We start from the raw sequence: 14871 nt of genomic DNA on the forward strand, positions 1-14871 counted from the left end.
GGCATAGCAGTCTTGCTTTTACCTCAGACATCAGAAAAATGCTTTTTTGGCACTTCATTCCTTTTACAGCCATCAACATCTGGGCTGACACATCCATCACCTGTCCAATACGTGTCCCATCAGTAGTTTTCCTTGCAGTCCTACAGACTGATGCTTGCAAAACAGATCAGGGGGACAAGTGCTTATTCACCTGTTTACCAACTGAGCTAGTCAGCAGCAAGGAGTCTCAAGCTACTGCCATATCTATAAACACAGAAAATGGTGAGGTTTAAAACCATTCTGGCAAAACTTAGCATTATCTATACATAAACAAGCTGCATATGGCATTAACCTTGCAAGTAATATTCACCAGGGTAAAACCAACATGCTCTAAGGTTTTTTCCATTGATATTCAGATTGCTGCTTCTGGGGTCGCTTCATGTAAAATACTTATTCTTTATCTTATTCCTCCCACTGCTGGCTTTTCAAGTTTCTTCCTGCAAATGTTACAGCTTTTGAAACCATCTGAAAGAAGATTCTGGCATACAAGTCCAAACTTTGACAATCATGGGGTGCAAAACTGTCTCTCAATATACCATTTACATTACCTTCCCCATAAACTCCCTACAGTCACTATAACATGAAACTGATCTCCATAGACAGAACTGAGACACAGGACTAGTAAAAACAACCCAAACCCCCTTACTTAAGGATAAACATTCCTGTAAATTCCAGTTAGGTATCCCTTTTGCATTCAGTTTCACCAGGAAGTACAAAAATGAATTCTGCTGTGCTAATTTTTAACTCACAATAGAAACATCTGGTCCATTTAACCAGGAAATATCTTTAGGTTATAGGTCAGAATTTATGCCTCAGACATTAACCTTTATTAGTCATCTCTGTCAAAATTAAATCAGCACACTACTGTTCTGAAGTTATTCTGTTTAGACCCAAGGTTTCTTAGTACCTGTCATCCCAGCAGATGATCTGGCAGGACCAGATTAATAAAGCTAGCTGTGACAAAAACTCTCAATCTACAGCTACCTTAGAACATGATGCCCAAGATGCCATTACCTGACCAAGAATCCATAAAAACTGGTGATGAGCAATGTGTACAAAATCGACTAGAATAAAGAAACAGAAGTTGTTACCTACAGTGCACTGAAAGTTCATTTTAGTTTGCTCCAGTAAAAAAAAAAAGAAAAAGAAAAAACCAATTTCAGGAAGTTATCTTTTTTTATTCAATGGCTGATTTTCTGTGGCACTCGGAGCGTTAGGAGGCTTCTCAGGGTGTTTCTTGACATTCCGTTTTTGTTTTATTCTGAGACAGATCTCTATGACAAGTTCAGCTACAAATACAGAAGTTGCAAAAAATCCAAATACCTGTGAAAAGGACAGAAATATGTGCTTTCAAAATGCATAAACAGTATTTATTCTAACACTGTTTGGAAAGATTCACTGTACCATTTTATATACATTAATAATGCTTATAATATTAAGATTATAGTCCTCCTTAAATCAATAGTTTCATTTAAATTAGACACAGATCAGAAGTCATAATTCTAGCACATTCATTGTGGAAGTTTTTACAGTTGTCATTCTTTTAATCAAGTGTGAACCTTATACTGTGTTCTAATCAACCTTTAATAGCAAAAGTATATTAGTTGCATTGCCAAAATCAGTTATTAAAGTAGCATGTAGCAGACTATTTATCTAAGAGAGGGCTGCTGATTGATGAGAGCAAATGAAGAATAACACAAAGAAGATGAAGGAAGACAAGATCTGCAGAGCCTGGGTCAGCAAGGGAGAATGAAATGACATTTTGTGAATGACATTTTGTTACCAGTCCTGGCAAGATGAGAGGTGGTAAAGAGAAGGCAGCTTTTTTCAAACAAGGAAAGAAACATATGCATTATTCCAACTCTACCTAAATTTTACACAACTGGTTTGGACCAAAGTAGTTTGACATTAATAAGTATTAAATCACAGTTAGTTTTTATTTTTTCTGTACCAAAAAAAGCAAAGCTGACACCTAATTTATGCTCAACCTATTAGGTCTAAATAGATCTACATCACATAAGATGACAGTACAGAAGTGTGTATCTCTAATAGCCAAGGCTGCCATGGAACAGAATTATCTTGCTTTCTTTTCCACATCAGCTTTCCAGCAACCCTGAGGAATGCCAGCTCTTTGGATTTCCTATGGTAAGTTTCTGGAAGATGTGAAATAGCTAATTCCTCCTGAAACATCACAATGCACTGAGCTCTATTCCCTGCCCAATTTCTTCTCTGCAAATTGAGTGAAGTTTAGAGGGCAGAGAAAATAACATAAAAATACAAAGTAAATCTTGCCATTTTAAGACTTACACATGCAGCATATTCTTCAGGCTCATTGCAGTTTGCAGAAAGCAGTATTGATGCTGACAGAAAAATGGCAACTATGAGCAGCACGGTCAAAAAATTCTGCAAATATAAAGAAAAATATATATAAATATATATATATAATTTAACTGTAGATAGGTTACCTAAAAAGAATGAACACCATAACAACAGCTGAGTTAAACTGCCTGTGAATTTATGTTTTGATACTTTGATGCTAGTGGAAGCTTCAGAAAATACATTTCACAACTAAATTCCAAATGACATTCAACATTATCAGCTATTTAAACAGCATTATCATCTACTTGAAGGAGTCTGCCTTTTTTTTTTTTTTGTATTTTTAAAGTATTTAATTAATTTCATCTAACCTTTTTTCACCATCAAATTCAAGCTCAGGACAACCATGGTAGCTTTATTCCTTATATAAAACATTTAAGAAACCACAAAAGTGTAAGTAAACGTGCTCATTCAAACCTTTTGCTACACTCCCTTATCTGTATCCTCACATAAAGACACCACTGTTTGCTCTGAAGGCACATAGGAAGGGACACTTGTGAGATGGAATAACATTCCTACTGACTTTACAGAGCAACTTTCTCCCACTGCTGGATCATCTGAAGCATGAAGCCATAAACTGTAACTGTAACGAGCTATGATTATTGCCAAAAAGAAATAGTCTACACCCACTAGGAAAACAGATAGGGTAAACTTTTAAATTTTTTTTTAATTGCAAGCATCATGCTGGTGGTAAATTGTATTCCACATGTGTACAGATCTGCAATGGCTATGCTGTAGTATTAGCAGCATTAATGTGGAAAGACTTTCCACACAAGTCCTAAAATCCTGCAGGTAGCCAGCTTTGACAAACATGTCAATATAAACTCTCAAAGTTGGCTCATTTTTAAACTATAAAATACTTTAATCTACCCTTTACATGGAGAAGAAAAGGAGATTCATTTTGCATAGGCTTTTTACTTGACAGCAGACTTTATGCACTTAGAAGAAATGGTTTGTTTTTCCACAAAAAAAGTTTTCTTACCAGTTTCCGCACTTTATCTTCCCCCAGTGATTCATACAAATCAGTGCAATACACATACAGAAACAGGAGGCTCAAAAGGAAGGCACTGCAGCTTGCAAATTCAAAGTAGTAAAGTGGACTACAGTTGTAGCATTCTTGCACAAGTTCTTCACAAACAACAGCCACTAAAGAGAAAATCTGCAAACAAATAACATGCTTGAGTTGGATCAAGTCTCTAACATCTTCAACAGACATCTCTGATACAAACATTAATAAAGCTAGCTGTGACAAAAACTCTCAATCTACAAAGAATTTGGTGAAGTTCCACGCTATTTTCTTACAGACAGAAATAATTATACAATGCCATGGTTTACACTTGGTTATTAAAGGTGGTCCATGAAGTACACTCAGGTAAGCTGAGCACACAGCCAGACAGAGGCTTCTTGATTAGACAGACAAGATTTCTGTTTTGTGCTTTTGTGCAGCTGCCAGTTTGAAGGAGATGAGGCAGCATGGAGAACACACATCCTGCAAAATGCTGCTGCTTACGACATACAGCTGCACTCAGTTCTGAATGTATTTGGGTTCAGGGCAGTGGGGGAAACTGGACAGCCCTGACATACTCAGCTACCTCCCTAAAAGTTCACAGCTGATGTTACCCCACTTGATCAAACTTCAGAGGAAGTCCATGAACCCAACGCTCACATGCTTGTGACCCAGTAATGACAGAAGCTCAACCGCTCTTGCAGGAACTGAAACCTTCACTATGTTCAATGTTTAATCCATGCACAGCTCTGCATTCACCTTCCTGCCACAGTGTGTTTTGAGAAAAGAACATGACTTACTTCCTGTACAGTCACCATATCCCTGCTGCTGGATTTTCTACTGTTTTATCACACAAGAAAGAATATTGCTTTATTTAACCATTCGCTTATTTTGTTTTGGCCACTTCTTGCTAGTTCCTTCATCCCATAAATAGCATCATTTCCTTCATCCCATAAACTTGACATAGCTTTACAGATCTTTGTAAAAAGGAGTTCACCAAATTAAAATGAAACCACAAGCAGGAATCAGACTGGGTCATAAAACTGAGACTGATATGAGAATGACGTGTATTTTTAATAAGAGTATGTGGGCAATAAAGAAGTTGACAGTTCTCTGTTTTAAAAAAAAAAAAAATCAAAATTTAAGATTCAGAATTTTTCTTGGAAAATAGCCATCAGTCTTTGGTTTCAGTTTTCTCACAGTAAAAACAAGAACAACAATTTAGCAGTAGGAAGTGTAAATTCCTCTTACTAAGCCAGGTTCAGAAGAGCACTTCAGAGAACCACGTTTTGGAAATGCAACAATATAAAGTAAACAGGAGTTCAGTAAGGGAAAGAATGGGAGCTGGGAAACATCAGCAGGGGAAACTATCAGGCCTCCTCATGTTTCCTTTCTCTCCACAGTGGTTGGCAACACAAACTTCTCAGCAGCCCTTGCACCTAAACCAGTGAACTACAATGTCAGTTTTAAACTCTGACTTTCCAGATTTTATGGTTTGTTTTTTTTTTTTTTTTTCCATTTCTAAACATGGGCTTATAGCTGCATCCAATGACTTTCAATTTCACATTTTTCACAAGGTCAGCTGTGAGACAGCACTGTACATGAAAACTTATCTCTTTTTATAAGCACTGGAAAGAGAAAGTCATCACTTTCACTTGGGCTGAAACAAAGCAGAAAGAAAATAAACTTGTCCTTAAAGTACATGTCCAGATAACCATAATATGATCTAAATAGCTGAAAAAGCTTCTCTACAGAGTGTACAAGTTGAAAAAAAATCCCACGCAAACAACAGTTACTGTAAGTAACAACAGAGTTTAATGCAAATTAAAAGAGCAGTTATAAAGGGTTCAGTGTCAAATAACTGAGATTTACCAAGTACAATCCTGCGTGGGACTTGTCCAAGTCAATATTCATTTTTTTATTAATAAGCTGAGTAATAAAATAGAGTACATCAATTTAAAAAAAGTTGGCTTGAAGAACTTTAAGTAAGTGCTTTGATTAAGTTAATGTATCAGCAGCACATTTACAAGACGCCAGAGAGCTCTGCTTGGATTTCTTAACTTGCTCTTTGGTTATCACCTTCAGAAAAAAAGGTATTCCTCTCTTGTCCTACTACCACCAAAAAATAAAAGTTTTCAACACCAAAAGCATTGTTGGAGAAGCACTTGTTTCGTATTTTTAAAAATTTTTTATTAGTCCTGTGTGTTTATACACCAGAAATTAAACACCTTCATCTGTCTCTTAGCAGCAAAAAATTATTCATTGATACTGACATTCGTGTTGGAAGTTTCTAAACAAATGTCAATTTAAAAGAAGATTTGACAAGTGAATTGCTACAAAAGAATTTAACAAATGAATTGCTACAAAAATAGAGCAGATCAATGAACTTGCCAACAATCCTGTGAAGATGCTTGGCATCTGGGAGGTACTGGGATTTCCTGTACAAAATCTTCTAGTTCAGGTAGGTGCACATATTAATTCTCTATTAAGTTTACATAATTCAGGCTACTACAGAACATTAACAGCTCAAAAAGGAGCTGATTTTTAGGCCTTAATTACAATTTTCCTTTCCAGCCAAGCCATTTTGACTCAAGTTAAACAATAATTGATGATAATTTGTCCTGCTTTAGGTAAGAATTTGTTTCTACCTCAATTTTGGCACAATACACATTGTGCCATTTACCTTTGTGCTGAATTTGGACCAGTCGTGGACTAACGAAAACATTCCACCTATTTAAAAAAGGCAAACCACAAACAAAACAACAACATCCTAGAAACCTGTGCAATAACATGCCTCCCAGCATCCTTTAGGCACTCACATTTGTGACTTTCAGCAGTGACATTTTCCTTGTTTCATTTGCTCAAAAGAACTGGCTTAGGTTACAGAGCATGCCATTATTCATCTGAAGAAAAGTATTTCTTAGGTCTAGAAGCCAGTTTTCTGCAGGTGATTTCAGAGTGTTTTATAAAACTCCTGATCACCTCTGCAATGAACAGAGCCCACTTTCTGATTGCAACACCCCAGCAATTATCAGGGCGTAATCCCAGTAACAACCACTGGTGTAACACAAAGCCAAAAGGCAATGGCCATCACTGACATTTCCAAAATCAACTCTTTCCCAGAAAAGGAACCTTTTACTGCAGAGACTGAGGCTTCCACCTTCAGGGCTTTCCAGGGCTTGTTTAAAGTGTTTTGACCCAGACCTCAAGATCTCTGCATTTTGATAAAGGTTACAAAAAAGGAAAGAAAGGTTACAAAAAAGAAAGCTTTCCAGGGCTTGTTTAAAGTGTTTTGACCCAGACCTCAAGATCTCTGCATTTTGATAAAGGTTACAAAAAAGGAGGGGAAAATGTTGGAAATTTGGAGGGTGAACAACTATAACTCCATTTTCTTTTTCCTCTCACTGACTAACAGGTTCAAGCTATAAACTGTTGCTTATTTAAGAACATGTCAAGCAGCTATCCATCCTGTCTAGGATAATGATAAATTTTCTTTTTTTCTACTTAGAAAGCATTTTAAATAATTAAACAGCTTCAAGCTTTGGTACATCACTAGATTTGTCTACATAATCACTTATTTTATTTTAGTCAATGAACCTATTTATATAAACATTCTGCTTGTTAGGGAACAGAACCCAGCAGATCTTGCATTAATCATCTCCAGTAGATGAATTAAAAGTTTATGTTCCATTATATTTATTTAAAGCATTCTTGGGTGTTATTTTAGTTTTAAACACTCTTAGAAAACTTCATTTTTGGCAGTGTTACCACTTTACGAACACTAAAGAATATTACATTTCTAACTGAGGGTTTTGACTGTGTGTGAGATGAAGCTTAAAACCCAAACGTCCTGTTTTCTGCAATGGTGAAGTAACGAGAAAGGGTTGGAAATGACCTACAATTCCTGTAAGCATGACACATCTGACTAAAAAACCACTGTGTTGGCTGCAAAATGTAGGCTGACACACATTTGCAGTCAGCTGCTCTTTACCTCTACGGGTTTCACTCATTCCCTGCTAGTACCTAAGAGTGATGCTCCTCACATCCTTATCAGCACTCACACAGGTACATTTTTGAGGAGTCCATCACCAAACACTGAACAGGACTTTGCAGCAGGAGCCCAACTGCTTGATTCAGGAGCCACAGTATGTATAAAAGGCAGAAAATAAGCCTTGTATTTCCTGGTGAGCCCAGGGCCGCCTGACATGAAGTGATGTCTCATGCAATAGGCCACCATGATCATGGGTTTCTGGTGCAATTTTCTACCACAAATCAAAGGAGAAATAGGCTCCTTAATTTTAGCATGGACAGCCCAGACCGACAGGCTTAGAACGGGCTACAGGATCTGCAAGAGAGGAAGGTTTGGAGCTCATGATCCAGCAAAGCCCTTCCCAGTTCTACTGCCCTATGAAGTTCAACCAAAGGCTTCTTCCTCCTGTTTTCATACAATCCGGCCCTCAGAAGAAACGCTACATTTCCTGCGGGGCCTCCCTCTGGTTTGAGCCAGGGCGGGCGGCGTTTAAGGCCGGCAGGCAGCTGGGGCACGGCGGCCGCTGCACCGAGCCTCGGGCGCACGACGCCGGCGGCACCGGCCGGGGTCGGCACCTCCTCCTGCAGCTCGGACACGAGAAGGAACACTCTCACCACTTCCCCACCAAAAACCACTTTGAACCAGCACCACTCCAGCTTTCCACCTGAGGTACAGGTCTGCACAACTTTAGTGACTCCATGCCACATCCCAAGTCAGGACACCTTCCTGGCGGAGCCCTTTCCGACAGGCAGAATCCATTCCCTCGAAGCCTGTGTGTGGCCATCTCCTCAGCCTGCCCTGGTTCACCGAGGAGTTTAATTTTTAAGCGGTAGGGGACCGTCCTAAAGGCGAAGGGTCAGCACAACACGCTTGTTTCCATCCCAGACTGGGGCACCCCCGCCCCGCCGGCACACTGTGAGTCCCTCCCGGGCCCGGGGCAGCCATCCTGCCAGGGGTGCTCCCTGCGCGCCGCCCCGCACGGCGAGGGGAGGAGGCACTCACCGTCTGGAACACCTTGACTGGCAGCCGCCATCCCCGCAGGTGCCGCAGGGTGCAGCCCAAGGGGAGGCGGCGGGGACTCTTCGCCTCGGGTTCCGTGGTCGCGTTGTAGACTGCGCTGATCATGGCCGGGCCGCGGGGCCGGCTCCCAGCTGGAGAAAACCGAAAGCAAAAGAGAGGCAGGCAGGGCGTCTTCGCCTCCGGTTGCGTGGTCCGCTTGTAGGCGGAGCTGTGCTCCCTAGCCGAGCCGGGCCGTCGGCTCCCAGCTGGAAAACACCTGAAGAAAATGGTTGGGAGGTAGCGGGACGCGTCCGGTTGTGTGGTTTGGTTGTAGGCGGAGCTGTGCTCCCTGGCCGGGCCGGGCCGCCGGCTGCCGGCTGCAAAACGCCTCAAGAAAACGGGCGGCAGGCGGCGGGACGCCTCCGATTGCGTGGTCTGGTTGTAGGCGGCCCAGTTCTCCATGGCCAGGCCGGGCCGCCGGCCGCCATCTGGGAAAAACCGCAACAAAGGGGGCGGCAGGCGGCGGGACGGGAGAGGGCAGGGGCGAGAGGCCCCGGGGAGCCCGGGGGCCCCGGGGGGCGGCGGTTGCACCGACGGTTGGGCCCGGCGGGACAAAGGCGCTGCCGGCGGCGCCCCCTGGCGGCCGCGGGCTGGAGCGTGAGGGACGGCCCGGAGCGCGGGGCCGCCTCAGGCCCGGTCCGGGCTCAGTTCGCCAACAGGGGCTTGGTAAGTAAAGTTTACACGAGTATTCACTTGTCACACGAGATTACGGTATCAAAAGACGGGGGTTAAGGCAAAGCTTTGCCTGGTTACGTTCACATAATCAATTAGGTTGGAAAAACCCTCTGAGATCATTGAGTCCAGCCTTTGACCGAACACCAGCAGTGTGTCAACCAGACCATGGCAGTGAGTGCCACGTCCAGTCTTGCCTTAAACATCTCCAGGGACAGTGACTCTGCCACCTCCTTGGGCAGCCCATTCCAGTGTCTACTCTTTCTGGGAAGAAATTCCTCCTAATGTCCAACCTAAACCTCCCCTGGGTGCTGCTTGAGGCTGTGTCCTCTTGTCCTGTCATGAGTTGAGAGAAGATCCTGATCTCCATCTTGCTACAGCCTCCTTTCAGGCAGTTCTAGATATCAGTAAGGCCACCCCTGAACCTCCCTTTCTCCAGGCTAAACAATCCCAGCTCCCTCAGCTGCTCCTCAGAGGACTTGTGTTCCAGACCCTTCACCAGCTCAGCTGCCCTTCTCTGGACACACTCCTGCACCTCAATGTCCTGCCTGAATTGAGAGGACCAGAACTGGACACAGCACTTGAGGTGTGGCCTCACCAGTGCTGAGTACAGAAGAATCATTTTCTCTGAAGATATTTCTTGTTGTGAATGAGAAAATACTCATATCACTAACCCTGTTCTAATATACTCCCATACCTTTGCCCAGGTCAGCTTTTAAAAGTAACTATAAAAGTTTTTGCGGCCTACTAAGAGTAGATTGAACCTTTTATATGTAAGCAAAGGTGTGTTATGTTTGCTTCTATATTATTGATGTATTACCCACAGAGCTATTATGGTCCTTTGTAGTCAAGTTCAATTATACTTGTTTAAATTCAAAGAAAAGGAAAATTGCTACAGGTTGAGAAAGGGGAGATTTGTTTGCTTAACATTAGCTGTATAGGGACAGATTCCCTGCTTAGGGAACAGGTCAGGCTGTTCAGATACTGCTTTTCTTTGGAGCCACACAGTGCAGTGGGAATGTGCTACAGAGCCCCATGAGGCTGGGGCTACTTCTAGCTCTGGCAGGACCCCCCCTTAACTGGGCAGATGCAGAAGTATGGGCCACAGCAAAGCAGCTGGGCCATGCTCCCTGAGTGTGTACCAGCAGGCTGTGTGCTTCTCCCGGTTAGAAAACACAATCCAGGGGAATACAGTGTCCCTAGGCAGGATCACACAGACCTGCTGCTGTCACAAGCAATGTGTGGCTGCAGGAATTGGCTTGGGAGGCAAGTGAGCAGGGCAAGTCCTGTGATTCCCAAGGCGTGGGCGTTTCCACTAAAACAAATGAGGTGTCACCATGGGTGTGCCCCAGCTTCTGCCTGGGATTGGGGTGAGTCTAACATGGCTCTGTTGGCAGCATCCCAGACTACAGGACTGAGCAGGTAGGTGCAGTCAGGAACATTTGCTGTTACTGCTTACAAGTTCCCAGTGCCTTCACTACCTCTTTTCACACTAGTGCATTATAAATTAGGTTACATTACAGAAGCTGGCATCTCTCTTCTGAAGAAAATTTCCTTCTTGTTTTCTTTTCTTCCTTGATTATATTTCACAACTGGCTGAATAACTCCAAAGCCACAAAGCATATGTCTAGGCTATACTGTGGTCTGACAGAGACAGAACTGGACCGAGATAGAAGCAAGCAGCTGTCAGGTCTTTTAAGATGTTCAGTAGCATCTAAGGCTATTTTGTAGCCCTTCCCTTGTGAGTCTTTAGAATGCCTTCATGCAGCATTGCTAGATTATGAATACAGATGTTAGTACTGAAGACAACTGTCCTGAGGACAGACTGCTTTTCAAGGAGCCGCAGAAACACAAAGCAAGAGTGCAAGAGATAAAATAGATGGCGACCTCTTTCCAGTTTCTACTGCCTTTAAGCTGGTTTTCCTGTTCAGGCCCTCTCCAGGAAATACATATCAACGATGCATGAATGATAAAGGCTAGCTTGCCATTTAGAGCCTAACTTATTGAGGCCAATTTATTTATTTTTTTATAAGAGGTTAAGGAAAAGTGAAACTCCAGCAAAACTAGGGAACTGTAAGGTCATGTGACAGAGAAGGAATGAAAACTGGACAACAGCATAGCAGTTGGTATCTTGAAAATATTTATAGCATTACATTATGCTGCTCTTCACAGAGGTACAGCAGGTATTCTTCACTCTTTTTATCACACTAACTTTCCAGTACAATGTTTTTCCTTCAAAGAGGGAATTGAAACAACAGTTACTTAAGTAACAATAGAGTTTAATGCAAATAACAGTAACTGGCTGACTGTGATGTGATGGAAATCCCGTTCCAGGTATACGGCTATTAATTTCCTTTTGCTTATGTGCTACACCTGACAGTTTTCCAGAAAAAGAAGTCTTTCTTACCCTGCCACAGCCTCTGCTGGACTGGCAGGAGCAGAGCTAAAGGCAGGACATGGTGGCAGAGAAGCAACCCCACGGTTAGATGCTGAGCTGTGGTAACATCTCCAGTCAGTCAGGCACAGAGGGACATCCCTGGAAGCAGATTAGTGGTGAGTGACCTGGTTTTCTCCCTCATTACATCTCCTCCAAGACACCCTCCACAGTGACCAAAAAATCAATGCCAACGGAGAAAGCCCCCTCACTAGAGGAGATGGCAGTGTACACAGCATAGTTGTATGGCAGTTGCCACTTCTTGCCCCCATGTTGAAATAATTTCCAAAACTGTGACTGGAGTTCCTTGAAGCAATTGGGTAAATGCCAGCTGCTGCAATAAGGGGGCTCCAGGCCACAGCTGCATTGCTGTTTTCATCAAGTGAGCCCCAGTGGCTCTTTGGCATGCTCTGTGTGCTGTGTTACAATGAAACACTACAGCCTGAGTCCCTCACACTCAGCACTGGCCTCACGAATTCATGTTCTCCTTTTCTCACTTTCATAAATGCAGTTATGGGGTTTTTTGCTTTTCTTGCCAGAAGGCAAGGAAAAAGGAAGTAGAAAAATGGGAAAGCAGCTTGGAAGCCCAAACCACTGAAAGAGACAGACTTAGTTTCATTGGAAGAGTGATGAGGAAGAAATGTGTGTTACTGCACAATTCAGAAAGCTCCACTGAATACAGCCTGTCGGAGGCACATCTCCCTCCTTCATTTTGATGTTCTCACATGGGCACCTCAACATATTCTGTTCAAGACTATCCCCTTGTATTACATGAAGTAAATACAGGATGATAAGCCAGCAAATGGAATATTCCAAGTACTGCAACAATGAGCTCAGAGAAGACTTCAATGTGTTGCATCTGCTGAACTTTCTTTAGCTCTTGAGGCTCTATTTTTGTGCTCAGTATTGCAACTGAACTTCACAAACCGTGACACCACACTAAACAGGCTCGAATGTGTGATTTTTAAACAGCTGAAGATGAAGAATTAGCATTTTTAACAGCTATTACTAAGTATCCCTTATGGCACCAGAGATGAAATAAATCCCCACACTTGCCAAATGCAAGCTTAGGGTAACTCTTCTCAGTGGTTTTGTGCATGCATCTGCATGGCACAGAGAAGCATTAAGCCATGAGGTATTTGATAGGCAACAGTTCAGCTGCTGTAGGTGTCCCACTGCAAACTGTTTGCTCCCCAAGAAGAGACTGCAGCCCAACAGGCAGCAATTCTTGCATTTCAGAAGTATCACTAGAAATTTAAGGTTAATATAGTAGCTAGTCCATCAAACCTAAAAGCCATGTGCATGTTCCAGAAATTGTAATTTTCAGCTGAAAAATATGACCTGCCTGGAAATAAAGTGGACATTTACTCAAAAATATCAAGCTTAAAATTTGCAGAACAGCTTTATTAGAATCAGTATACTCAAAAGAACTGACGTGGGAACAGGGTAGAGAAGGAGGAAGAGAAGATTTACAAAATTCCCCTGAAACCTTTTAGTTTCAATCTGATCAGCAACTTGTCTACATTGAACTAGCCCTGAAAGTCTAAAGGAATTTAGTTGATTTATATTGTAGCATTTTTTCTGTGTTCATACTGAATAGAGTTTAAAAAGTGTTATTAAAATTGTGTCCTGTAGTTCTTGTATCACCTCTTTGCTTTCTGGATCTTATGTGCTAGTCTGAAACTTTGTACCCAACAGCACTAAAGGCACAGAAGAGTGATTGAGAGCAAAATTAATGTAATTTGTAATGTTACTCTTTCAAAAATTGGAGTAATCCCAAACCTAACCCCTCCCCAGCCTAGAGCAAGAAAGTATTCTTGCCAAATTAGCTTCACTGTTTTCACCCAATTTATTTATTTTGGTGCTTCACTTTATGGTGAAAGGAGAACAGGGAGGAGGGTTTACTGGCACTACCTTTTGTGAAAAGGGCCCTCTGTCACAGAGACTGTGTTTTGCATGGTAGCTGTGGTAAATCCCAGTTTAATTGTCTACTCTCACCAAGGCAGGAGCTGGGGGAACTGCAGCTCAGGAGGACAAAGCAACCAGCCCAGGAGCCTTGGTCTCATCAGAGGGAAACAAGAAGCCAGAGACATCAGGTTACACAGAAATATTCTCAGGTATTTTCCTTTTGTGGTAAATTTCCCCCCCCAGACAGCATGAGCAGGCTGCAGATAGGAAGTGACAGTAGCATTAATAGAATTTGAAGGAGGTAAGCAGGCTACTTTAGTATTTCAGAATGAAGAGGCATGGCAGGGGACAGTCTTTGTGTAAACAAGCATTTGTAAATAAGAATTTAAAAATCAAAGCAACCAACAAACTTCAAAGCTATAGGGGCTTAGGGAAAAACACATTTAGAAGCTTCAAATACACAGAAGTGACATCTGTTTTAAGAAGTGAAATTATAATGAGTCATTTGTAAGGTTTTCCCCTGTCCCAGCCTTCCCAAATTAGGGCACCTGGTGTAATAGCTCTTAATATATTATATGGCCAACTTCCCAGCTTCATAAAGGGTTTTGTGCTTTGATAGATGCTCAAAGGAACTAACCTAGGGACTGCAGTTGTCTATCAAAAATATGGACAGTATCCACTAGTTTAAAATGTTGCCCTTAAGATCCAGTTCCACCCTAAGGACACACACACTGCAGTTGTGTGAGAATGGGTCCTGTTTTCATCATCAGAGGATCCTTTCTCTCAAGCACGCTCCAAATTCAGTTTCAAGTTTACATACTGAACCTAGACAACTGTTCTGATACTGATGCATGCCATGCATCCATCATTGGAAGCCTAATTTTTTGCTTCCAATCAATTTATTCTATACAGCTGTTCATCAGCAGGTCATGCATTTCCCCATGTGTCCCCCCAACCTTTACTGAACTCTTGACACAAGCAAAATTTTCAGGGCTGCAGTTAAAGACAGCTAAGAACATTCACTGAAACTTCTCAGTCCACAGTTCAATCTTCTATTTTAACAAGTGTGCTTAACTTGAGGGAGTTAAGTGCATAACTAGATAAATGTTGCTCTTAAATAAATTTAGGTATTTTGAAAATATGGAGGTAACTCAGGTCAAGGGACGTGATCCTGTCCCTCTACTCAGCCCTAGGGAGGCCACACTTGAAGTGCTGTGTCCAGTTTTGGGCTCCCCAGGAGCCCTGATCAGGTCCCATGGAGGAGAACAAAGACGATTAAAGGAAGGGAGGATCTCTCTCACAAGGAAAGGCTGAGGGAGCTGGGCCTGTTCAGCCTCCAGAGGAGAT

General features: G+C 42.3%; 1 protein-coding gene across 2 annotated transcripts; it reads right to left on the reverse strand.

Moving 5' to 3' along the window:
- Positions 1-1196: 1196 nt before the first annotated feature.
- Positions 1197-8959, reverse strand: CMTM6 (CKLF like MARVEL transmembrane domain containing 6). 2 transcript variants are annotated; one of them, XM_059483583.1, is made up of 5 exons: positions 8454-8959; positions 7603-7683; positions 3398-3574; positions 2347-2442; positions 1197-1362 (listed from the first exon to the last, which is right to left on the reverse strand). In XM_059483583.1, the coding sequence occupies exons 1-5, from the start codon at positions 8910-8912 to the stop codon at positions 1207-1209; spliced, it is 969 nt and encodes a 322-aa protein (XP_059339566.1). In that variant the 5' UTR covers positions 8913-8959; the 3' UTR covers positions 1197-1206. The 2 variants fall into 2 exon arrangements, with proteins under 2 accessions (XP_059339566.1, XP_059339574.1); XM_059483591.1 differs by lacking the exon at positions 7603-7683 and having other exon boundaries at positions 8454-8946.
- Positions 8960-14871: the final 5912 nt, after the last annotated feature.

This window comes from Ammospiza nelsoni, chromosome 1, assembly GCF_027579445.1.
Source record: "Ammospiza nelsoni isolate bAmmNel1 chromosome 1, bAmmNel1.pri, whole genome shotgun sequence".
Taxonomy (NCBI): Eukaryota; Metazoa; Chordata; class Aves; order Passeriformes; family Passerellidae; genus Ammospiza; species Ammospiza nelsoni.

What these genes read in the sequence shown, in the direction of transcription:
- CMTM6 (XM_059483583.1), bottom strand. Translation starts at nt 8,912, where the DNA reads ATGGAGAACTGGGCCGCCTACAACCAGACCACGCAATCGGAGGCGTCC. An exon ending in CAGTCAAGGTGTTCCAGACG is followed by an intron (nt 7,684 to 8,453) that starts GTGAGTGCCTCC and finishes GATTTGTGGTAG; the next exon opens with AAAATTGCACCAGAAACCCA. An exon ending in CTGAAGAATATGCTGCATGT is followed by an intron (nt 1,363 to 2,346) that starts GTAAGTCTTAAA and finishes TCCTTTTCACAG; the next exon opens with GTATTTGGATTTTTTGCAAC.